The sequence below is a fragment of the Emys orbicularis genome, chromosome 3 (assembly GCF_028017835.1).
Source record: "Emys orbicularis isolate rEmyOrb1 chromosome 3, rEmyOrb1.hap1, whole genome shotgun sequence".
Classification (NCBI taxonomy): domain Eukaryota; kingdom Metazoa; phylum Chordata; order Testudines; family Emydidae; genus Emys; species Emys orbicularis.
The window spans coordinates 148,595,349-148,621,423 of NC_088685.1; the positions used below are offsets into that span (position 1 = coordinate 148,595,349).

Genomic DNA, 26,075 nt, shown 5'->3' on the forward strand with positions numbered 1-26,075 from the left:
CTAGACAGACACCTGTCACTCAGAGTTTAGAGACCATTTGAATTGCCTATACCATGATTCAGGGGCTACATTAGAAGATGACCCATTCAAAGCCCTCTGACCCAAACAAAACAATGATAGTTTATCATTTACTTTTAAACAAAAGATGTTGTTTACTTACTTGATTTTCCTGTGCTATGCTATCCCATGCTGCCTTTGCGGCCTCTTCTTTTGCCTCTTTCTTGTTTTTACCTGTAGCTACAGGATACTCTCTGTCACCTATTACAACCATGACAGTGAACCTGCAATAAAGAAAACTGTTCACTGAACACAGCTGAATTGTGGCATATGCCTAAGGACCTTATCAAGATTCCATTGTTCATTTATCTTTAGAGCACTATGAAATGTTATGCAAGTACTTAAGTATTCAGGTGTTTATCATCTCCCAAACCCCGTTTTCATAATTCTTTGGAAGCTTCAAGTGTTCTTATAAATAATATCTTCCCTCCTCCTTAATCACATGTTCATACTATAACATTTATAAACACCGAGCTGCTTTACAAAAGCACTGAAGAGTGCATTAAGATTGCGATGGATAAGCTTGAATCTGTTGATACATGTCCAGGACTTGGAGGGGCCTAACACCAGGATGCTCTTCACTGCTCCAGACTGCGGGAAAAGAGAAGGCCGGCCTGCCTTGGTTACATAAACGAAATGACATCCACCCTTGGTCTGCCACTGCATCATTATTTTACTAAGGGCACATCTATACTACAAACTGAAGTCGACTTAAATCGACATCCAGCTGCTGCAGTAATTAAATTGGCTGTGCATGTCCACACCACACTCATTGTGTCCGTGGAGCTCATCCGCACTAGCAGCGCTTGCATCAATGCAGAGAGCAGTGTACTGTGGGTAGCTATCCCACGGTGCAACTCACCGCAGGGGGGGTTGGGAAAGGCTTGCAATGCCTCATAGGACTAAAACACTCTCACAGCAGTGACTGGGAACATGGCTTTAATGTCCCATGATGCAGTTTTCTCCCTCCCCTGATTTCATCTGCAGCCCACAATATTTCATGCCTTTTTTTAAAAAGGCGGGCATAGCTGACATACACCATCTCCAGAGAAGCATGGACCCCACTCAGCTGTTCACTATTGTGGTGAGCATAGGCCTTATCCTGAAGTATTTCCAGGGCCGCGAGAGGAACTGCTTCACGGAACATGCCCAGCTGGAAGCTATGGAATGAAACAATTCCCAGTTGCTGTTGTCAGTCGTGGAGCAGCTGAGCATGGTGGAACGCCGACTCTGGTGCCAAGAAACATGCGCTGACTGGTGGGATCGCATCATTATGCAGGTATGGGATGACGAGCAGTGGCTGCAGAACGTCCTGGAAAGTGGCCTTGCACATACAAAACTGCGTGTGGAGCTCTTCCCAGCCTTGCAGCACAGCAACACTAAAATGAGACCTTCTCTGACAGTGGAGAAGCAACTGGCAATCGCTGTGTGGAAGCTTGCGATGCCAGACTTGTACCAGTCAGTGGGGAATCAATTTGGAATTGGTAATCCACCGTGGGGGTTGTGATCCAAGTATGCAGGGCCATTAATCGCTTTCTGCTAAGGAGGGTAGTGATTCCATGCACTGTGAAGGACATACTTGATGGCTTTGCCACAATGGGGTTGCCTAACTGCAGTGGGGCGATAAATTAGGGTTACCATATTTTAATTTTTAAAAAGGAGGACACTCCATGGGGCCCCGGCCCCGCCCCAACTCCGCCCCTTCCCCGCCCCCAGCCCCGCCTAACTCTGCCCCCTCCCCTCAACGCTCCGCCCCCTGCTCCTCCCCCTCCCCTGCTTCCCGCGAATCAAATGTTCGCGGGAAGCCTGAAACAGGGAGGCAGCAGGTAGGCTGGGGTGGGGTGCGGCGCGGCCCAGTCCGGCCCCCCTGGCCGAGCGGCTCCCTCCGGCGGCCGGCCGGCCCAGGCCAAGAGGCTCTGGCCCCGGCGTCTCCCGCCCGGCTCGGCTCAGGCCCTGGGGCGCCGGCCCCCGGCCAAGTGCCCACGCCCCCGGCCCCCGGCCAAGTGCCCACGCCCCCGGCCGAGCACCGCGCCGGCCCCGGCCAAGTGCCCGCACCCCCGCCCCCGGCCCCCGGCCGAGCACCGCGCCGGCCCCAGCCCGGCCCCCGGCCGAGCACCGCGCCGGCCCCGGCCCCGCACCCCCGGCCGAGCACCGCGCCGCCCCCGGCCCCTGCCGAGCACCGCCAGCCCCGGCCCGGCCCCGCACCGCCGGCCCCAGCCCCAGCGGCCCCGGCCGAGCACCGCCGGGCCCTCCTTCCCTATTTTCCCGGACATGTCCGGCTTTTTGGGATTTCCCCCCGGACGGGGATTTGAGGCCCAAAAAGCCGGACATGTCCGGGAAAATCCGGACGTATGGTAACCCTAGATAAATGATGTGCATATCCCTATCTTGGCACCAGACCACCTTGCCAAAAAGTAAATAAAGAGAAAGGGATACTTTTCTATGATGTTGCAAGCGCTGGTGCAGCACCGGGAGTATTTTACTCACATCAATGCCGGATAGTCTGAGAAGGTATATGACATATGCATCTTTAAGAACACAGTCTGTTCAGAAAGCTGCAAGCAGGAACTTTCTTTCCAGACCATAAAAATCACCATTGGTGGTGTTGAAATGCCCATACTGATCCTGGGAGACACCCTATCCTTTACTCCCATGGCCCATGAAGCCATACACCAAACATCTGGACAGTAGCAAATAGTGGTTCAACAACAGGCTCAGCAAGTGCAGAATGGTGGTTGAATGTGCCTTTGGCCATTTGAAGGGTCACTGGCGCAGTTTGCTCACTAGGTTAGACCTCGCTGAAAAAAACTGTCCCCATGGCTATAGCTGCCTGCTGTGTGCTTCATAATACATGTGAAGCAAAGAGAGAGAAGTTTTCGCAGGGGTGGGGCATGGAGGTGGACAGGCTGTCTGCTAATTTTAAAGCAGCTAGATACCAGAGATACAAGAAGAGTTCAGAGTGGCGCAATGCATCTCAGGGAGGCTTTGAAAACCTGTTTTAGTAATGATCCACAGTAACGTGTACTGCTTTTCTGTATTGTGCCTACCCATAGTCTGAACCTTGAGTGTTTCTTTCGTGCACATCCTTCCCAGTGCCTCAGTTTCCCTATCCCTCCCCTACCCTCCTACTCTCAGGCTTTGAATTAATAAAGATGATTTCATTTTCAAGACATGGACTTTTATTACACATAGATATAAACACCGAAAGATCTAACAAAAGCAATGAACATTGGAAAGAGAGTGGAATAAAATTGTGAGGGGGAAAAACACATCCATCTTGTCTTTAAAAGCACAGCTACCTTGCCTATGTGCGGCTGTTATTCTGCGCCTCCCCTGGGGTTGAGTGGAAGGGATATTTCACTGTCCGCCCTTGCCTAGTGGAACATGTGTGAGGGGGAAGGGGGAGTATGGGATGTTAGAATGCCATTCTGCAGGGGCTATAGAGGGAGTCAAGCCTCAAGGTGTTTCTCCTGAAGGTCAACTGGATGCCTCGATATGTCTGTTCCTTCAGAATGCCCAGCATCTCCTGCTGCATGCCATGCTCATTCTCCTGGGCTTCTCTCCTGTCCACATCCATTTTTTCAGAGAGAGCAATCTCCACACCCTCTGCTCTGCGTCCACTATCCCAGAGGTGTTCACTATCTCATTAAACATGTCATCATGCCTTCATCTTATCTGGGAGATCCTCTCCACTGGTGTGGAGGAAAAGCTGAAAGCTACACTTTGTACTATAAACCATGCAAAGCACAAAGGAACCACTGTCAGTGCAGACCTAGGGTCTAGCACAGAGATGCTATATAAAAATCACTCCCCTGAATCCAAGCAAGTGTAAAGCAGAACATTTTCATTTCTGCAAGGTATTCATTGGACCGGTTTGCTGTCCCAGCCATGGTGAGTTATGACCCGGGGGCATGAGCACCAGACCGTCACCAGCATTGGGTGGGCAACCTGTGGCAGTACTGGAGCTGGTCAGGGGGCCATGCCACCTCCTCTTTGTAACATGGACACTGTCTGGAGGTCAGGGACCAGCATTCCCCCCCAAACTGCAAACCTCTGCAGAAGCGATACGGGGGGAGGGCTTGCAGTGGTGTGTGGCCACCACAACATTTTCCTTCCGCTGCTGCTCTCTGGCGCCTGAGGCTTGCAGTTTCTGGGGTCAACAGAGACCCCTGTCACCCAAACTATGGCCATGTTTTGTAAAGCATGGGGGAAAGGGGGGGAAAATCACTAGGGGGGTGCCCGCAGGCACTATGGTTTGAAGTTTGAGCAACTGAAAATGACCACCGTCTCCCGTAGGTGACCATAGCTGATATCATGCTCCTGAGGGTAACAGCTGCTCCAAGCATCCAGGTACAGACAGTGTCCTTATGCTGCTATGCTGTGTAATGCGATGGATGTCAGCTGAATTAATACTGGAGTGGCACAGGAAAGTATCCTACCACGGTGGAAGAAATAAGGCAACCCTCCATAGAAACTTTCTACAATGGATTGCAGAGTACCTCCATGAAAGTTTCCTGGAGATCTCTATGGAGGATTCCCAGGCCATCCCTGTGTACAAAGTCTTTTTCTCAGGGCACCCTCTGCCAAGCTGGTGTGGCCACTGGGAAGCAAATAGCCACTCTACCTCAACTGATTTTTTTAAATAAAAAAAAAATAGCATATAAGAACACGTGACCCCAAAATATTAATTGGAATTGCGTTCTCACCAGAGACTTCTGCCCTGGCATCACATTCTGCCATGTTGCTGTGCTGTGACTGGCTGGACTGCTCCAGGGTTACAAACAGCTCCTGGCTCTCTGGGACAATGAATCGCCCGCTCGCCTGTCTCCCATTCTCCTCGTCCAAGACGCCTCCTCAGTGTTGCCTGCAGTGGCCTCGGACTCCAACTTCTCAGATGTATCCACGCTGCTCTTGGGGGTCGTTGTGGGGTTGCCACTGAGAATAGCACGCAGCTACTTGTAAAAGCAGCATGTTTACGGTGCTGAACCAGAGCAACTGTTCGCCTCCCTTGCCTTCTAGTACGCCTGCCACAGTTGCTTGATTTTCACGCGGCACTGCTGCATGTCCCTGGTGTAGCCATTCTCCTCCATGCAGCAAGCGATCTTCTCGTATATGTCTACGTTTCTTCGGCTGGATCGGAGCTGTGCCTGCACAGCCTCTTCTCCCCTCAGACCCAGAAGATCCACCACCTCCTGTGTACTCCAGGCAGGAGTGTATTTGGAGTGTGGGGCCCTCATGATCAGCTGGGCAGGCAAGCACTCCATGCCAAACAAACAGGAAATAGAAATTCAAAAGTTCCTAGTCCTTTTAAAGGGGACGGGCTGTTTCCTTCATACTTGGCTGCTGGGCAGCAGAGTTGAGAACGGTGGCCAGAGCGGTTGCAGCGGAGCATTGTGGGACACTTCCTGGAGCCCAGTTAGGTTGACGTCAGCAGTGCAGTGTCTATATTGCCACTACGTTGACCTACCTACATCGAATTAAGCATTACGCCTCTCATGGAGGTGGAGTCATTAGTCGACGTAGCAGGTGAGTTGCGTTGGCGGAAGGGAAGTAGTGTAGAGACAGACATTATTAGGTCGACATAAGGCAGCTTACGTCGACCTAACTGCGTAGTGTAGACAAGGCCTTAGAGAAATGATTTTAGAGGTTTATATTTGCTATTCCAATTTCACTCTCTAGTACTCTGATGAAATGTTAGGATTAAAAAAAGAATATGATGTGGGTTAGTGCTGGTGGTCATTACAGAAGTCAATGTTTAAGAGGGATCTCATTGAGAAGAGTGGAGGGACATGGGATGTTTAGTTTTGCTAGTTATTCCACACACCGGGGACAACATGGGGGGAAAAAAAACACAAAGATGGAAATGAGAGAAGGAAACAGATTTTGCCCAAGGGTGACAGGAGCTTGTTAGCCAACTCCTTATAAGCTCCTAATGTTAGTATCCATGTTCTGAGACTTTACATCCACAATACACCATTTTACACAAACTGCTCACAGAGAGAGCTACTCGACTTCATTAGTCTTTTAAAATCTGCAAGTGCAGCAGAAATGCAAAGACAATATTGTATGACGACTCTAATATGTAAACTCTTACCTAGATTTTAAGAAAAAAAACGAGGAGTCCTTGTGTACCTTAGAGACTAACAAATTTATTTGGGCATAAGCTTTCGTGGGCTAGTACCCACTTCATCAGATGCATGAAGTGAAAAATACAGGAGCAGGTATAAATACATGAAAGGATGGGGGTTGCTTTACCAAGTGTGAGGTCAGTCTAAAGGGCTTTGGAGCAGGGACTGACTTTTTGATGTGTGCATGTACAGTGCTTAGCTCAGCAGTACCCTGATTCTTGATTACAGCCTATAAGCACTACCACAGTAATAATAAATACCTTTTCCTGCTCCCTGACACCACCTCCACACACACACACACACACACACACACACACACACACACACACACACTTCAGAACAAAAAGTTATATTCCTACCCACCAATTTCTAGGGCTGTTGCAAGGACTAGTTACAAGCTATAACCACTTAAGCACTGCTGCAGTACTTACACAACACTTTACATATTCTCACATTAAAATAAGTTGTAATATTTATCGGCATGCACTGTGAACTTACACACGATCATGAGGAGGGCCTTCCACTTTGACATCCTTATACTCAAGTTGTAATTTATTCTTTTGACAATATTCATGAAGTTTTCCCTTGTACAACTGTGGCTTAACATAATATTCTGCCATTTCGGCACAACCTGTGAGGAGAAAGAAATTTTGACAAATAATCTTGCATTCTCAGTGTTTGTCTCTGCCTTAGGGAATAAAAACACAAACAAAGATGGAAGTCCACATTGTTCAAGGGTATTGGAGCAAAGTAAGGAAATGTTTACAAATGCAGAGAACCACTAGGATTGCTTTGCCAGAAAATATTTGTTGTATGTGAGACTCCGTTCATCTTGGTAATAGAACCTAATTGCTTGCAGTTTATTATTTAAAAACACTGCTCAGGGCAAGGGCCGTGTCTTCATATGTTTTTGGAGTATCTAGTACAAACTAACCCTACTCAGGCACTAGTGTAATATAAATGTAGTTATTAATGAAATCTGCTCCTGCAGCTACAGAATATGAAACTGAAATGTCAATATGTTAAAATAGATTGTTCCTTTGCAGTAAAACAGGAGAGCAGTTGACTTGCAAATGTTTCTTGAAGACATTAGTTTGCATTGGAATAACTGATTTAGAGATCTGAACTGAGATAATACATATATATCCTCAAATCAGTAGAATTATCAAGAAGTTGGGTTTTTTTTAAACAAAAGTAAAGTAGACAGCGGCTCTTTGAAGCTGAAAAGCCAGCAAAACAATGCATAAAAAGTGTAGTGTGTGTGTTTATTATTTGTTTGTTTGTTTGTTTGTTTAAAAAGAGATTGGGGTGAAGCCTAGCTTCCAGCATAGAGGTTATGCTTTAGTATTTCTTCTGAGGACTTTTGACAGTGCAACTAAAAAACAGATACAAAGTCTACAGAATTCTCACTTTTGTAAGCCAAAGCTAGATTTACTCATTGCCCAGCTTTTTAAACAAGGCAGCAGTATTCCCCCACCTCATCCCCAGATACACATGCGTTCAACAGAATCAGGAGGGGTGCCAGCGCCATTTCAGAAAGCAGAACTAAAGCAGACTCTGCCAGGGCAGGGCCAGTCAGTAAGAGAAGGGTTTGAACAAATCCTGGCAAAAGCTGATGGTTTTCAGGCCATAGTGACTCTTCTAGGAAGGTTTCAGAGTAGCAGCCGTGTTAGTCTGTATCCGCAAAAAGAACAGGAGTACTTGTGGCACCTTAGAGACTAACAAATTTGTTAGTCTCTAAGGTGCCACAAGTACTCCTGTTCTTCTAGGAAGGAAATTTGAGACAGTGACTCCTCAGAATAATAATTAATACAGGAGAATGAATGGGACTGAGCACTTAGGCCCAGATCCTCAACGATCTTTAAGATGCCTAATTCCTAGTGATTTCAATGGAAATTAGGTACCTAAATATTAGGACTATCGAGCTATTAAAAAAATTAATCATAAGATTTTAAAAAATAATTGCAATTAATCAGTTTTAATTGCACCATTAAAACATAATAGAATACCATTTATTTTAATATTTTTGAATGTTTTCTACATTTTCGAGTATATTGATTTCAATTACAACCTAGAATAAAGTGTACAGTGCTCACTTCATATTATTTTTGATTAAATGCACTGTAAAAAGAAAAGATAATGTATTTTTCAATTCACCTCATACAAGTACTGTAGTGCAATCTCTTTATTGTGGAAGTGCACCTTACAAATGTAGAATTATTTTTTTGTTACATAACTGCACTCAAAAACAAAACAATGTAAAACTTTTGGACTTGTAGGCTCTCTCTGTCCTACTTCTTGTTCAGCTAATCGCAGGGCCGGCTCCAACTTTTCTGCCGCCCCAAGTGGCAAAAAAAAAAAAAAAAACGAGCGGCGGCACTTCGGCGGCAGCTAAATCACACCGCTTCTTCGGCGGCAGTTCGGCAGCAGGTCCTCCCTCTCTTCCTCTTCGGCGGCAGGTCCTCCCTCTCTTCCTCTTCGGCGGCAATTGGGCAGCAGCTCAAAGAGGAAGAGAGGGAATGAGGGACCCGCCGCCAAATTGCCATCGAAGACCCAGACGTGCCGCCCTGATACCGGACGGAGTGCCGCCCCTTTGAATTGGCGCCCCAAGCACCTGCTTCCTACGCTGGTGCCTGGAGCCGGCCCTGGCTAATCGCTAAGACAAGCAAGTTTGTTAATATTTACGGGAGATAATGCTGCCTGCTTCTTGTTTGCAATGTCACCTGAAAGTGAGAACAGACGTTTGCATGGCATTTTTGTAGCCAGAGTTGCAAAGTATTTACGTGCCAGATATGCTAAACATTCATATGCCCCTTCATGCTTTGGCCACCATTCCAGAGGACATGCTTCCATGCTGATGACACTTGTTAAAAAAAAAATGCATTAATTAAATTTGACTGAACTCCTTGGAGGAGAATTGTATGTCTCCTGCTCCATGGTTTTACCCGCTTTCTGCCTTATATTTCATGTTAGGACAGTCTCAGATGACAATCCAGCATATGTTCTTCAATTTAAGAACACTTTCATTGCACATTTGACAAAATGCAAAGAAGGTACCAATATGAGATTTTTTAAAGATAGCTACAGCACTTAACCCAAGGTTTAAGAATCTGAAGTGCCTTCCAAAATCTGAGAGGGATGAGGTGTGGAACATGCTGTCAGAAGTCTTAAACGAGCAATACTCCAATACGGAAATTACAGACTCCAAACCACCAAAAAAGAAAATCAACCTTCTGTTGATAGCATCTGACTCAGATGATGAAAATGAACGTGCGTCGGTCCGCACTGCTTTGGATTGTTATCATGCGGAACCCGTTGTCAGCATGAAAGTTTGTCCTCTGGAATGATGGTAGAAGCTGGTCAAGTGTAGGTAGTCTCTTGGTCTACCCAAGGCCGTGGTCAAGTGTCTTGATGTTTTTGGTCTTTTGGCCTCGAGATGAAAACCTTGTCTTTGCTTCTGGGACCTTGAAGTGAAAAAAATTCTCTAAGTTATATCTGACATGTAAATACCTTGCAATACTACCACAACAGTGCCATGGGAGTGCCTGTTCTCATTTACAATGTCACCTGAAAGTAAGAAGCGGGCAGCATCATCTCCTGAAAATGTAAACAAACTTATTTGTCTTAGCGATTGGCTGAACAAGAAGTAGGACTGAGTGGACTTGTAGGCTCTAAAGTTTTACATTGTTTTGTTTTTGAGTGCAGCCATAGGCGCCGACTCCGTGGGTGCTCCGGGGCTGGAGCACCCACGGGCACCCACTGGCAGCCAAGCTCCCCCCCGCCCACCTCACCTCCTCCCCAGCGCGCCGCGTCCCCGCTCCTCCGCCTACCTCCCAGTGCTTGCTGCCGCCAAACAGCTATAGCAAGCTCCAGGAGGGAGGGGGGGAGAAGCGAGAACGTGGCGCAGGGGAGGAGGCGGGGAAGAGGCGGGGCCGGGGCAGGGATTTGAGGATGGAGTCGAATAGGGGCAGGGAGGGGGTGGAGTTGGGGCAGGAACTTTGGGGAAGGGGTTGGAATGGGGGTGGGAGGGGCAGGGCAGGGTGGAGGCGGGGCGGGGCCAGGGGCAGACGGGGGTCGAGCAATCCGGCACCATTAGAAGTGGGCGCCTATGAGTGCAGCTATGTAACAAACGAAAAAAATCTACATTTGTAAATTGCACATTCACAATAAAGAAATTGCTCTCCAGTACTTGTATGAGGTGAACTGAAAAATACTATATCTTTGTTTCTTTTTTACAGTGCAAATATTTGTAATCAAAAATATAAAGTGAGCACTGTATACTTTGTATTCTGTTTTAATTGAAATCAATATATCCAAAAATATTTAGAATACCAATTTACTTATATTATTGTTTTACAGTGCTATTAAAAATTAATTGCAATTAATCGCAGTTTTAATTGAGTTAATTGTGTGAGTTAACTGCAATTAACTGACAGCCCTATTAAATAGCTTTTAGAATCTGGACCCTAATGTACAGAGAAAGAGATAAAGAACTACACTAAGGGCTGGTCCACACTAACCCCCCACTTCGAACTAAGATACACAACTTCAGCTACATGAATAACGTAGCTGAAGAGAAGTATCTTAGTTCGAACTTACCGCGGGTCCACACGCGGCAGGCAGGCTCCCCCGTCGACTCCGCGTACTCCTCTCGCGGAGCAGGAGTACCGGCGTCGACCGCGAGCACTTCCAGGATCGATCCCAGAAGATCGATTGCTTACCGCCGGACCCAGAGGTAAGTATAGACGTACCCTAAAAATAGAAAAGGAAGTCACCATCCTTAAAACTAAAACCTCAGTTTAAAGCCATATGATTTTAGAAAAAAAAATTGAAACTTTGGAAGACCAACAATCTGAGAGTACTAGGAATAGCAGCAGGGAAAATCATATCCCAACTCTTTTGATTATAGTTAACTTGTGTTAGTATTTTATTTGTTTCCTTTCTGACACAGAGGTAAGGTAGCAGTTTGATTCACTACTACTGGGAATGCAATTAACATCTTTCTCTCTCTGAATTTCAACATGCCAGAAGTGCTGCAGAGGAGCATGGCATTCATACAGCAGTATAAGAATATATCCAAATGATTTTCTCCCTCCCCACACTCCCTTGTAGCATTTGTTTTGTAATATAAAACTTTTGGAACACTGGGACTTCAAATCCATTGTTGTGACTGGGTGCCTAGTGGTCTGTATTTCAGAGATACGGATCATAAGCATAACCTCCCCTGCCCACACACAAGTGTTACATTTCCAAAAGGAATGGCTGCATTAACTTCTACTTAGAGCAGGGGTGGGCAAACTGCAGCCCACGAGCCGTTTTAAGCTGGCCCACGAGCTACACCACGCGGCTCGGCCTGCTGCGGCGCTCCAGCCGGGGCGCAGGGTCGGGGGCCGCACAACGCAGCTCCCGGAAGCCGCGGCATGGCCCCGCTCCAGCTCCCACGTGCTCCAATGGGAGCTGCAGGGGCGGTATCTGCGGATGGGGAAGCGTGCAGAGCTTTCTGTAGGAGCCGGAGAAGGGACATGCCACTGCTTCCAGGAGCCACTTGAAGTAAGCACCGCCTGGAGCCTGTACCAGCCTTGATCTCCATCCTGCTCTCCAAACCCCTCAATCCCAGCCCGGAGCACCCTCCTGCACCCCAAACCTCTCATCCCCAGCCAGAACCTGCACCCCTGCCCTAGCCATGATCCCCCTCCCACCCTCTGTATCCCTTGGTCTCAGCCCAGAGCACCCTCCTACACCCCAACTCCTCATCCCCAGCCCCACCCCAGAGCCTGCACCCCAACCCCAATTTTGTGAGCATTCATGGCCCACCATACAATTTCTATTCCCCGATGTGGCCCTCGGCCAAAAAGTTTGCCCACCCCTGACTTAGAGACTGCTAACCACCTATATTTAGACGTTTACTTTGCCCCTGTAAGGGGAACAGAAGTCACTGGTGGCTTCCCAAGAATACCCGCAGTCCCCAGCACTGCTCCTATTTCCTGGCCATGTCAGGTTGCTGAGGTAAGTGATGCCACCAATGACGCGGAGTCCCCTCTTTGTCTTTTTTAGTTTCCAGAGATAGAAACAGTCATGTCAATGTTAACACTTTCTTTGTCATAGGACCAGAAGCCCAGTTCTTCATTAGCCCAACTCTGGCTGTGCGGGGCAAGTTCAAGCCTGTTCCAGTTCACACTCTGCAGCCTAGTGAGAGGTCTCGGAGAAGCAGAAAATACCCAGAGCCAGGGCACCCCAGCTCATCTCCTCCATCCTACCCCTTACCCCCCCCCCCCCCCCAGTCAACCTCTATAGTCTGTACTAATGGCTCCCCCCTTGCAGGAGCCTGCCGGGCTGAGAAAGGGCCCGATGACTTCCCTGGGGCCGACTCGCCCCCAAATCTCAGCCTTCCCTCTGCGCTTCCCCCACAGCTCCAGCCTCTCTCCAGCCCGCCCACGCAGCGGCCCCTTCTCCCCCCGCGTCCCGCACTCACCGCCTGACTGGGGACGGCGCTCGGAGGGCGGCGGGACAGTGACAGCGGCTCCCTGCTCCGGCTCCGCAGTCAGCCGGCTCGGCCCCAGTTTCGTTTCCTTGCAGCGGCTTCCCCCGGCCCCCAGCAGCCGCCGCGCTCCGCCCCCGGATCGGCTCCGGAATCGAAACCGAAAGAAGCCGCCGCCGCCTGCCGGGCCCGCCTCCTCCGCGGGTGCCGGGAGCAGAGCCGAGCGGCCGGGGCAGCAGGGAGGCGGACTGGGGCTGCCCCTCCCAAGCAGCCGCTGCCCGGGAGGAGCCGCAGCAGAGAGGGGAGAGCCCAAACCCAGCATCTCCCCGCCCCGCGTGTTCGGGCTCAGCGGGGAGCCTCTGCGGAGCCCGGGGCTCCGCTCGTGCCCCTTCCCCAGGCCTGAGCCTCGGTGCCCCCTTCGGGGGCTGCAGTTCAGCCGCCTGCTCCTCCTGCAGAACCAGCCACTGCTCCGACTCCGCTCCTCTGCGGGCCCAGCTCCTGCCTCTGCTCCTTTAGGCCTTTTTCTTCTGAGGCCCGGGTGGTTGCCGTCTTAACCCCTGCCCCCATTTGCCCTGCCTGCTCAGGCAGGGAGCATTAATTACAGCATAGGTGGAGCTGGCCCCATTGTCACTGAAAGGGTCAGACATCCTGTGACATAGGCCCTTCTAGCGAAGTTGCCCTGGTACGTGCAGGAATGGACCCAAGCAAGTCCATTCATCCCCTTCCACTGCTTCCCTTTCTTCCCGGGGGCGGGGGGGGGGGGAGAGGAAATGCTTACACTATAAAATATGGGTTTCAACTGCACAGCATCAAAGAGAGTCAATACACAGCCATCTACAACAAGATTAGAGCTATTACTGGCTTTCTTGAACCTGCAATGGCTTGAGAATCTGACAATATTATAAGGAAAAGAAAAAACAGCCCAGCTCCGCAAAAGGGAGCCAGGCTCTTACAAAATCACAGGAACAACACTAGGATCCACAAAGCCTGAGTTAGGTGCCTAACCCCTCTGTAATGAATGGGGAGAGATGGGCATCTTAGAATGTGATCCCCAAAGCCAGCACGCTGGGGGGGAGCCACCTAACTCTAGCCAATGACTATATCTAATGAATTCCATCAGCCTAATATATTTCCTGGGTAGCTTTTGGCCAGCTAGTGAGTTGGCTGATTCTATAACATGTGTTAATCAATACTACTATTTGACAAATATTAGTGAAATTAATCAAACACTAGAGGTGCCATGATTTGACCATACTTATCTTAAGGAATGAGGGAGGAGAACATTGGATAAAGCCAGTAAAACTAGTGACAAGGAGATGTGTTGAGAATGGAGGAGCACAACAGCCAGGAGCAACAGATTCTCAAAGGAAAGAGTGTGAAATATGCCTCCCATCTATAGTGTGTGTTTAGGAGATGGATCCCTTAAGACTAAACCTGCCTACTCTAAATAAACCCCAACATTTGTACCACATGGGTAGGAATGATCTATGCATATAATCACATTATTGGAGTTTGGTTATGGAAATGTAGCCCCTCTCCTGTCCACTGGCTCAGCGTGAGGTTGTTCAAGATAGGGTAAGTCTACCTTGTGGCTTTTTACACAACTTTGGGAAACTTTGGGCTTGGGGTTCCTCTGTATGCTCTGTGTTGGATGCAGGGCCGGCTCTAGGTTTTTTTGGCGCCCCAAGCAAAAAAAAATTTTGGCTGTCCTCAACCCCAGCCCTGGGCTCTCACCCTCCCGCACCCGCACCCCCTGCTGCCCCAGCGCTGGGCTCCCCTGCACCGCTGCTGACTCCGCCTGCTCCCCCCTCGCCTCCAGCCAGTCCGGCGCTGGCAGGGTCAGGGTCAGGGTCAGGGTAAGCACCAGGGCTCCCGGGTCGCGCCTCAGCCCAGGGTCCCTCCAGACGGGGCTCCTGCCTCCAGGACCAGCCGGGACCCGGGAGGGCAGAGCCGGGGGACCGCCCCGGCAGGGGGCTGAGGAGCCGGGGCAGGGTAGCCCCAGAGGGAACGGAGCCCTGGAGAGCAGGACGCGGGCCCCGCCTGGCAGCGCTCCGCCCTCTATGGCCCCGTTGCTGCTTCTGAGCCCCCTGCCGCAGTCCCTGGGTGGCTCGGGCCGCTTCGCCCAGCCCCGACTGCGGCGCTGGGGGACGTCCGCCCTGCGGCACCTACAGGCGGCTCCGAGTGCCCCATGGGGCAGCCCTCAGCCCGAGTGTCCCCCGCTCGGAGCCTGCCCGGCCCAGCCACAAGGTGTGAGCACTGCTCCCTCATGGCGCGAACCAGAGTGGCCCCAGGGCGCCCCCGTCCACGATGCGCTGCTGCCAGGGCCGGTTCTAGGCTGTTGCCGCCTGAAGCAAAAAAAAAAAAAAAAAAAGATGGCCGGAATGCCGCCCCTGAAAATGTGCCACCCCAAGCACATGCTTGGTTTGCTGGAGCCTAGAGCCAGCCCCGGTTGTATGTCAATGTGTATTCACCTCAGACCAGACCCACTCAGGCCTGGTCTACACTACGAGTTTAGGTCGACTTTAGCCGCGTTAAATCGAATTAAGCCTGGACACGTTCACACGACGAAGCCCTTTCTTTCAACTTAAAGGGCCCTTTAAACCGGTTTCTTTACTCCACCTCCGACGAGGGGATTAGCGATAAAATCGGCCTTAGCGTGTCGGAATTGGGGTAGTGTGGACGGAATTCGACGTTATTGGCCTCTGGGAGCTATCCCACAGTGCTTCATTGTGACCGCTCTGGACAGCACTCTCAACTCAGATGCACTGGCCAGGGAGACAGGAAAAGCCCCGCGAACGTTTGAATTTCATTTCCTGTTTGCTCAGCGTGGAGAGCACAGGTGACCACGCAGAGCTCATCAGCACAGGTAACCATAATGGAGTCCCAGGATCACAAAAGAGCTCCAGCATGGACACAACGGGAGGTACGGGATCTGCTCGCCATATGGGGAGACGAATCAGTGCTAGCTGAACTCCGAAGCAGTAAACGAAATGGCAAAATATTAGAAAAGGTCTCCAAGGCCATGAAGGACAGAGGCCATAACAGGGACGCACAGCAGTGCCGCGTGAAAATTAAGGAGCTAAGGCAAGCCTACCACAAAGCCAGAGAAGCAAACGGAAGGTCCGGGGCAGAGCCGCAAACATGCCGCTTCTACGCGGAGCTGCATGCCATTCTAGGGGGTGCAGCCACCACTACCCCAACCGTGTGCTATGACTCCTTCACTGGAGAAACACACGGAAGCGGGTTCGGGGTACGAGGAAGATGAGGATGGAGAAAATGTAGATAGCTCACAGCCGCAAGGAAGCGGAGAAACTGGTTTCCCCAACAGCCAGGATATGTTTATCACCCTGGACCTGGAACCAGTAACCCCCGAACTCACCCAAGGCGTGCTCCAAGACCCTGAGGGCACACAGGGGACCTCTGGTGAGTGTACCTTTGTAAATATTACACATGGTTTAAAAGCAAGCGTGTTTAATGATTAATGATTAATTTGCCCTGGCAATCGCGGCCAGTACAGCTACTGGAAAAGTCTGTTAACGTGTATGGGGATGGAGCGGAAATCCTCCAGGGACATCTCCAGAAAACTCTCCTGGATGTACTCCCAAAGCCTTTGCAAAAGGTTTCTGGGGAGGGCTGCCTTATCCCGTCCGCCATGGTAGGACACTTTACCACGCCAGGCCAGTAGCACGTAGTTTGGAATCATTGCATAACAAAGCATGGCAGCGTATGGTCCCGGTGTTTGCTGGCATGCAGACAACATCCATTCCTTATCGCTCTTTGTTATCCTCAGGAGAGTGATATCATTCACGGTCACCTGGTTGAAATGGGGCGATTTTATTAAGGGGACATTCAGAGGTGCCCGTTCCTGCTCTGCTGAACAGAAATATTCCCCGCTGTTAGCCACGCGGTGGGGGGGAGGGGTGAAGTGATCATCCCAGAGAATTGGGTGTGTGGGGGAGGGGAGTTAGTTGGGTTTGTGCTGCATGTTAACCCTGAAACCGCAGCCCCTCCTTTTACATTGCAAACCCATTTTAAATGGCCAACCCAACGGGTGCTTGGTATGGGAAATGAGAGCACTACTGTTTGAAACCATTCCCACATGTTAAGAAGGTTAAAAAAGCCAAAAGACTGTCTTACCATGGCTGCCTGCAAGCAGAAATCTGTGGCCTGGCACTGCGTGAGTGATCTCTCACACCAAACCGGCAGGCCCTCAATATAAGAGGAAAAATGCGACCTTGTAACGAAAGCACATGTGCTGTGTAATGTGAACAGCAAAATTTAACGTGAAAGAGTGTACCCATTGTTCTCTAAAATGTGTCTTTTTTAACCACCTCTCCCTTCTCCTCCACCAGCTGCAAATGTTTCTCCTTCACAGAGGCTAGTGAAGATTAGAAAGAGAAAGCGTAGGACGTGGGACGATATGTTCACAGAGCTCCAGGTGTCCTCCCACGCTGAAAGAGCACAGCAGAATGCGTGGAGGCAGTCAATGTCAGACTACAGAAAAGCACAATATGAACGAGAGGAGAGGTGGCGGGCTGAATCGCGGGATGAACAGAGCAAGTTGCGGGCTGAAGATGATAGGTGGCGTCAGCTTGCAGACAGAAGGCAAGAGTCGATGCTCCAGCTGCTGGAGCATCAAACTGATATGCTCCAGCGTATGGTTGAGCTGCAGGAAAGGCAGCAGGAGCAGAGACCGCCGCTACAGCCCCTGTGTAACCAACAGCCCTCCTCCCCAAGTTCCATAGCCTCCTCACCCAGACGCCCAAGAACATGGTGGGGGGGCCTCCGGCCACCCAGTCACTCCACCCCAGATGATTGCCCGAGCATCAGAAGGCTGGCCTTCAATAAGAGTTAAAGTTTGAAACTGCAGTGTGTCCTTTTCCTTCCCTCCTCCCCCACCCATCCCGGGCTACCTTTGCAATTATCCCCCTAGTTGTGTGATGAATTAATAAAGAATGCATGAATGTGAAGTAACAATGACTTTATTGCCTCTGCAAGCGGTACTCAAAGGGGGAAGGGGAGGGTGGGGTGGTTGGCTTACAGGGAAGTAGAGTGAACCGGGTGTAGGGGGGGGGGGCGCGGAGGGTTCATCAAGGAGAAACAAACAGAAGTTTCACACCGTAGCCTGGCCAGTCACAAAACTCGTTTTCAAAGCTTCTCTGATGCGCACCGCGCCATGGTGTGCTCCTCTAACCGCCCTGGTGTCTGGCTGCGCGTAATCAGCGGCCAGGCGATTTGCCTCAACCTCCCACCCCGCCATAAATGTCTCCCCCTTACTCTCACAGATATTGTGGAGCGCACAGCAAGCAGCAATAACAATGGGGATATTCTTTTCGCTAAGGTCTGAGCGAGTCAGTAAGCTGCGCCAGCGTGCTTTTAAACGTCCAAATGCACATTCCACCACCATTCGGCACTTGCTCAGCCTGTAGTTGAACAGGTCCTGACTCCTGTCCAGGCTGCCTGTGTACGGCTTCATGAGCCATGGCATTAAGGGGTAGGCTGGGTCCCCAAGGATCACGATAGGCATTTCAACATCCCCAACGGTTATTTTCTGGTCCGGGAAGAAAGTCCCTTCCTCCAGCTTTCGAAACAGACCAGAGTGCCTGAAGACGCGAGCATCATGTACCTTTCCCGGCCATCCCACGTTGATGTTGGTGAAACGTCCCTTGTGATCCACCAAGGCTTGCAGCAGCATTGAAAAGTACCCCTTGCGGTTTATGTACTCGGTGGCTTGGTGCTCCGGTGCCAAGATAGGGATATGGGTTCCGTCTATGGCCCCACCACAGTTTGGGAATCCCATTGCAGCAAAGCCATCCACTATGGCCTGCACGTTTCCCAGAGTCACTACCCTTGATATCACCAGGTCTTTCATTGCCCTGGCAACTTGGATCACAGCAACCCCCACAGTAGATTTGCCCACTCCAAATTGATTCCCGACTGACCGGTAGCTGTCTGGCGTTGCAAGCTTTCACAGGGCTATCGCCACTCGCTTCTCAACTGTGAGGGCTGCTCTCATCCTGGTATTCTGGCGCTTCAGGGCAGGGGAAAGCAAGTCACAAAGTTCCATGAAAGTGCCCTTACGCATGCGAAAGTTTCGCAGCCACTGGGAATCGTCCCACATCTGCAGCACGATGCGGTCCCACTAGTCTGTGCTTGTTTCCCGGGCCCAGAATCGGCGTTCCACGGCATGAACCTGCCCCAGTAACACCATGATTTCCACATTGCTGGGGCCTGTGCCTTGTGAGAGGTCTATGTCCATGTCAATTTCCTCATCACTCTCGTCGCCGCGCTGCAATCGCCTCCTCGGCTGGTCCTGGTTTTGCTTTGGCATGTTCTGGCTCTGCATATACTCCAGGACAATGCACGTGCTGTTCATAGTGCTCATAACTGCCGCGGTGATCTGAGCGGGCTCCATGATCGCAGTGCTAGCTATGGCGTCTGGTCTGAAAAAAGGCGCGAAACTAGTATCTGACGGACCAGGGGAGGGAGGGAGGGAGGGGCGAGTGACGACATGGCGTACAGATACAGGGAATTAAAATCAACAAAGGTGGCTGTGCATCAGGGAGAAACACAAACAACTGTCACACAGAATGGCCCCCCCCAAAGATTGAACTCAAAAGCCTGGGTTTAGCAGGCCGTTGATTTGACGGAGGGAGGGGGAAGCAAATGAATACAGAACAAATCTATTTTTTACATCTTAAGACGACGGTGCAGCATGACTGATAGCCCTCGGCATCTTCTGGGTGCTTGGCAGCAAATACTGGGCGCTTGGCAGTTAGTGTACTAAGACTGATAGCCACATTTTTCCTGTATGATGACGATGGCCTTCAGGCCTATTGCACGATCTGCTGCTCAGGGAAGACTCTGCAGCGGTTACCAGTCGTAATACACCATCTACTGCCAAAAGGCAAAAGGCAAGGGCTGGTGCAATGCAGCCCTACGGCTGTCAGCACCCAGATCGCCGATGAAGGCTACCAGTCATGCTGCACCGTCTACCGCCAAAAGGCAGTTAGCTGCTGCTGCTGTGTAGCAATGCAGTCCCACGTCTGCCGGCACCCAGATGACATATGGTGACGGTGAGCTGAGCTGAGCGGGCTCCATGCTTGCCGTGGTATGTTGTCTGCACAGGTAACCCAGGTAAAAAGGCGCGAATCTATTGTCTGCCGTTGCTCTGACGGAGGGGGAGGGGCCTGACGACATGTACCCAGAACCCCCCGCGACACTGTTTTGCATCATTCGGGCATTGGGATCTCAACCCAGAATTCCAATGGGCGGCGGAGACTGCGGGAACTGTGGGATAGCTACCCATAGTGCAATGCTCCGGAAGTCGATGCTAGCCTCGGTACTGTGGACGCGGTCCGCCGACTAGAGCACTTAGAGCATTTTATGTGGGGACACACACAATCGGCTGTATACAACCGATTTCTATAAAACCGGCTTCTATTAATTCGACCTAATTTCGTAGTGTAGACATACCCTCAGACAAACCACTAGGAACAGAGTTTTAGGTTTAGTAAAGAAACAGAGAACAGGAGAGCAGCATCTTCTCTGCTTGCCTGCCTCCTGCTCCCAGCTTCAGTCAGTGCTGAAACTTCCAGGTGGGAGGGCAGAGGGGACTTTGTATAACACAACCCCCTTACAAACATGTTCTAACTCCCAGAATAACTAAACCTCAAAACAAACAAGCCCATGTTCTCCTTTTGTGTCATTTAAACTCCTCTCAGGATGCTCTTTAAGCCCTTTTTGGTCCTACCTATAAAGAAACATAGAACAAGATTACAGTCCAGCAGCTTCCTCTCTGCTTGCCTACCTCCTGCTCCCAGCTTCAGCCAGTGCTGAAATGGCAAAGGATACATCCTGGGGGGAACCAGGAAGTTCTCCCAGCATTCCACACTTTGTAGTTCCCACATCTGCTGTTAAATCATACTGGACCTTGGGCTACACAAATAAGGATTTTTACATTTCCATTGTAGAACTGATGAATGAATTGTTTTTAATTGTTCACTTTATTAATATAACTTCATAAATAAAGTTTTATGAATGAAACAACATTCATTCATAAAACCGGTTACCCCAATAACTGGCTAATTGACAATTAAGATGCTTGTTAAGAGCCACAGTTGTTCAGCCTGCTGCCTTTGTAAATTTCACTATTAATCCAATTCCTGCTTAAATCACTGAGACTTGCACTGTTTCAGTATTGTAACTTCTGTTCACCATTCATTGTGCTTGCCTACATTGTAACTTCTGTTCATTGTTTGCCATCCACTACACTTGTCTATATTGTAACTTCTGTTCACTGTTTGCCTTTCACTACACTTGTCTACTTCTGGTCACTGTTTGCCATATTGTAATTCAAACCCCATTTTAAAACGCTTACTCCAGTTCGTAAAAGCTGGCTCCAACCTTCATTTTTGCAAACCCTGCTGTAATCTCATTAGTTTAGTTGAGATGTGTGAATGAGGTATGTATGGATGATGGAATCAACCTCCAGCACCAGCCTGTCCTGATGAAACAGAGTTCAAACACCCAGGGCTGAAGATGCAGACAAGAGCCCTAACAAAGTAAGAAGAGTCCACCCTAAAAAGAAAAGAACAAAGGTACAATAGAAGGAAGATCAAAGCCAGGTCCAAGGCTGAAAGTCATGTCTGCAATTGATGGGTGATCAATCACCAAACCCAGAGGCAGCGTGACACAGCAAGACCTATAGACTCTGGATTCAAACTAAAGCCTACAAAAAGGATGGGTGAAATGGAAGACTTTGGAGGGTAACATTCTGCTGCCAACATGGAAGGGCATCGGTGCTTGCCCAACAGAGACCCAGCCCTTCCTTGTGCCCGGCTTTCCTGGCCAGTTAGCCGCCACAAGCCACGAACCCAAGCTGCAAAATCAAGCCACGAACTCAAGCTACATTCAGGACTGAGAACTATGCAGCAGCTGCAGAACATTTTATGTGTGTGTGTGTGTGTGTGTATAGGTATTAGTTATTGGTCATAAATCAAATTGTGTTATCATAATAAATGTGGCATCTTTGTCTTGCCCCCTGAAACGATCCCTGTGTAGTTTTGTCTGCATAACACCATCATAGATATGTACAGCCCTTTGCAAACAGGCAAAAGTAACCTCAGTTTCTATAAGTTTATTTGGTTGAGTTAAAGCAAAAAAAAAAAAATGCAAATACAGTGTAAATTAAGGTAAAGACCTAGAAACTCCTATTGATTTATTATTCTGAGGCAGGGAAACATTAAACCAGACTTACAGGTACTGTAAATTAATGCCCTAAACATGTAACAAGAGTGATATAATGAGCTAATTCATGGATTTTAAGACCCCAAAAATACCATTAGATCAATTTTAGATAACTACAGCAGCTCCTGCCCTCCTTTCACCAGGAAAAGAAGAAAGAAAGAATGCTGTTAAGTTTGTCCCATTGCCACACATTTTAGAGTTCTCGGATACACACTCGGTTTAAGAACTTTGAGAAACTAGCAGTAGTCACACATAGTAGTTCTGTTTCTGTCCAGCAGAGGGTAGTGGTTCACAGGCAAACATCACTACTGCTGCTGCCACCACCACACAGAGATGACAAACCATTGCTAATATATTTGTGTAACTCGGGTCGGCAACTGTCGGCACACAGCCCATCCGGGTAATCCGCTGGTGGGCCACAAGACATTTTGTTTACATTGACTGTCCGCAGGCACGCCCTCCCCACCCCACCCCACTCCACCCCCAGCAGCTCCCAGTGGTCATGGTTCGCCGTTCCCGGCCAATGGGAGCGGTGAGAAGCAGCGGGCCAGAGGGACATGCTGGATGCTGCTTCCCATAGCTCCCATTGACCAGGAACGGCGAACCACAGCCACTGGGAGCTGGGGGGGGGGGGGGGGGGAGGGCATGCCTGCGGACAGTCAATATAAACAAAATGTCTCACAGCCTGCCAGCGGATTACCTTGATGGGCCGTGTGCTGAAGGTTGATGACCCCTGGTGTAACTGCCCTGGGACCCTTTGATAAGAGAGCAGTGGCTCTGGAACAATTTGAATAGTGGAAGTGCTGAAAGCCATTGAACAAAACTCTAAACCCTGTATATGATGGAAACCACTTCAAGCCAGCAGGTGCCGCCACACCCCCAACACCCATGTAAAAGAGTGCCTCAAGAATGGTTGGAAATGCTTTTTTCCCCTTTCTTCACTGCTAGATGTGCTTCCTACATAGGACTTCCACTCACTATTTTTATCTGATGAATATTTATCTCAGCACTATTTTCATACCCTACCCTCTCTCATTCACATCTCTTAACAGCTCAAGTAGTGTGCACAGTGCCCTCTTCAGAATGAGGTGACTCCATAACTGTCCCTATAGCTGCAGAAGCATCAGTCAGGTACGACCACGGCCTTCTATTGACAGACATATAATTGCCTTTTTAAAACTATGCATGATTATGTTCCAACAGCTAAGATGGATAGGGGTAAGTAGAGGTTTTTCTCCCTAGCAGGTGGGAGAAAAACTTCTACTTAACCATTCACCTAGCTTGTTGAGATAGGGTTACCATATTTTAATTTTTAAAAAGGAGGACACTCCATGGGGCCCCGGCCCCGCCCCAACTCCGCCCCTTCCCCGCCCCCAGAACCGCCCCAACTCTGCCCCCTCCCCTGAACGCTCCGCCCCCTGCTCCTCCCCCTCCCCTGCTTCCCGCGAATCAAATGTTCGCGGGAAGCCTGAAACAGGGAGGCAGCAGGTAAGCTGGGGCTGGGGCTGGGCGCGGCCCAGTCCGGCCCCCCGGCCGAGCGGCTCCCTCCGGCGGCCGGCTGGCCCAGGCCAAGAGGCTCTGGCCCCGGCGTCTCCCGCCCGGCTCGGGCCCTGGGGCGCCGGCCCCCGGCCAAGTGCCCGCGCCCCCAGCCCCCGGCCGAGCACCGTGCCCCCAGCCCGGCACCGCGCCCCCCGGCCCAGCACCGCGCCCCCGGCCCCGCACCCCCGGCCCCTGCCGAGCACCGCCGGCCCCAGCCCCAGCCGCCCAGGCCGAGCACTGCTGAGCCCTCCCTCCCTATTTTCCCGGACATGTCCGGCTTTTTGGGATTTCCCCCCGGACGGGGATTTGAGGCCCAAAAAGCCGGACATGTCCGGGAAAATCCAGAGGTATGGTAACCCTAGTTGAGATCTCTTGAAGTTCCTCACAGTCCTCTCTTGTCTTGACTAACATCAACACCTTAGTTCAGTTGGCAACTTTTGCTACCTCATTATTCACCCCCCTTTCTTTATCATTAATAATTATATTAAACAACACTAGACCTAGTACAGAACCTGGAGGAGTTCTCCTTTAACCTTTTGCCAGGATGAAAATTGGACATCAGCACAAATCAACTGGGCAGCACAATATGGGGAGAAGGTGACCGGCCCTCTGTGGAGAAAGAAGTGGTTCGGGACTATTTAGAAAAATTGGACGTGCACAAGTCCATGGGGCCGGATGCGCTGCATCCGAGGGTGCTAAAGGAGTTGGCAGATGAGATTGCAGAGCCATTAGCCATTATTTTTGAAAACTCATGGCGATCGGGGGAGGTCCCGGATGACTGGAAAAAGGCTAATGTAGTGCCCATCTTTAAAAAAGGGAAGAAGGAGGATCCGGGGAACTACAGGCCAGTCAGCCTCACCTCAGTCCCTGGAAAAATCATGGAGCAGGTCCTCAAGGAATCAATTATGAAACACTTAGAGGAGACGAAAGTGATCAGGAACAGTCAGCATGGATTCACCAAGGGGAAGTCATGCCTGACTAACCTAATTGCCTTCTATGAGGAGATAACTGGCTCTGTGGATGAGGGGAAAGCAGTGGATGTGTTATTCCTTGACTTTAGCAAAGCTTTTGATACAGTCTCCCACAGTATTCTTGCCGCCAAGTTAAAGAAGTATGGGCTGGATGAATGGACTGTAAGGTGGATAGAAAGCTGGCTAGATCGTCGGGCTCAACGGGTAGTGATCAATGGCTCCATGTCTAGTTGGCAGCCAGTTTCAAGCGGAGTGCCCCAAGGGTCGGTCCTGGGGCCGGTTTTGTTTAATATCTTTATTAATGATCTGGAGGATGGTGTGGACTGCACTCTCAGCAAGTTTGCTGATGACACTAAACTAGGAGGCGTGGTAGATACACTAGAGGGTAGGGATCGGATACAGAGGGACCTAGACAAATTAGAGGATTGGGCCAAAAGAAACCTGATGAGGTTCAACAAGGACAAGTGCAGAGTCCTGCACTTAGGACGGAAGAATCCCATGCACAGCTACAGACTAGGGACCGAATGGCTAGGTAGCAGTTCTGCAGAAAAGGACCTAGGGGTCACAGTGGACAAGAAGCTGGATATGAGTCAACAGTGTGCTCTTGTTGCCAAGAAGGCTAACGGCATTTTGGGCTGTATAAGTAGGGGCATTGCCAGCAGAGCGAGGGACGTGATCATTCCCCTCTATTCGACATTGGTGAGGCCTCATCTGGAGTACTGTGTCCAGTTTTGGGCCCCACACTACAAGAAGGATATGGAAAAATTGGAAAGAGTCCAGCGGAGGGCAACAAAAATGATTAGGGGTCTGGAGCGCATGACTTATGAGGAGAGGCTGAGGGAACTGGGATTGTTTAGTCTCCAGAAGAGAAGAATGAGGGGGGATTTGATAGCAGCCTTCAACTACCTGAGGGGGGGTTCCAAAGAGGATGGAACTCGGCTGTTCTCAATGGTGGCAGATGACAGAACAAGGAGCAATGGTCTCAAGTTGCAGTGGGGGAGGTCTAGGTTGGATATTAGGAAACACTATTTCACTAGGAGGGTGGTGAAGCACTGGAATGCGTTACCTAGGGAGGTGGTGGAGTCTCCTTCCTTGGAGGTTTTTAAGGCCCGGCTTGACAAAGCCCTGGCTGGGATGACTTAGTTGGGAATTGGTCCTGCTTTGAGCAGGGGGTTGGACTAGATGACCTCCTGAGGTCCCTTCCAACCCTGATATTCTATGATTCTATGATTCTATGAATGAACTCTAAAGCAATTTCATACAAGGCCGCAGAAACCATAGGAGTGTAGAGGACCAAATCAACTACTGAAGCTGAGGGATGAGCCCAAAGAAAAAGCCCAGGGAGTTTAATACCCTGAGCTTTCAGAAAGTTTGGCTCTGGAGCAGAGCTCAATTTGAATTAATGGCAGATCAAGAAAAAATATAATCTCAAATAGGCACAGAAACTTTGGTATACTATTCATATGTTCTACGTGTTCAGCCAAATTCTTCTCTTAAATCTATATAGGCCCAATAGCAGAATTTCACCCATTATTTACTAGGTTCTCATGATTTCTTTATTTTGTGAAGATCTAAATTGTTTTAATCTATGCATTCTCAAATGTGAAAGGTAGTGAAATAGGTGATGATGTAGCATCAGAATGAAGTTAAGAT

General features: G+C 49.8%; 1 protein-coding gene across 5 annotated transcripts in view; it reads right to left on the reverse strand.

Moving 5' to 3' along the window:
* EIF2AK2 (eukaryotic translation initiation factor 2 alpha kinase 2) overlaps window positions 1-12,985 on the reverse strand; it is a 40,816-nt gene extending 27,831 nt beyond the window's left edge. The window contains exons 1-5 of one of the 5 annotated variants that reach the window (XM_065401190.1): window positions 12,658-12,716; window positions 10,785-10,937; window positions 9,573-9,649; window positions 6,684-6,816; window positions 161-281 (exon numbers count right to left, since the gene is read on the reverse strand). In XM_065401190.1, the coding sequence (XP_065257262.1) occupies window positions 161-281; window positions 6,684-6,805 (243 nt within the window). In that variant the 5' untranslated portion in view covers window positions 6,806-6,816; window positions 9,573-9,649; window positions 10,785-10,937; window positions 12,658-12,716. The other 4 variants (XM_065401189.1, XM_065401191.1, XM_065401187.1 and 1 more) reach the window with 4 other exon arrangements.
* Window positions 12,986-26,075: the final 13,090 nt, after the last annotated feature.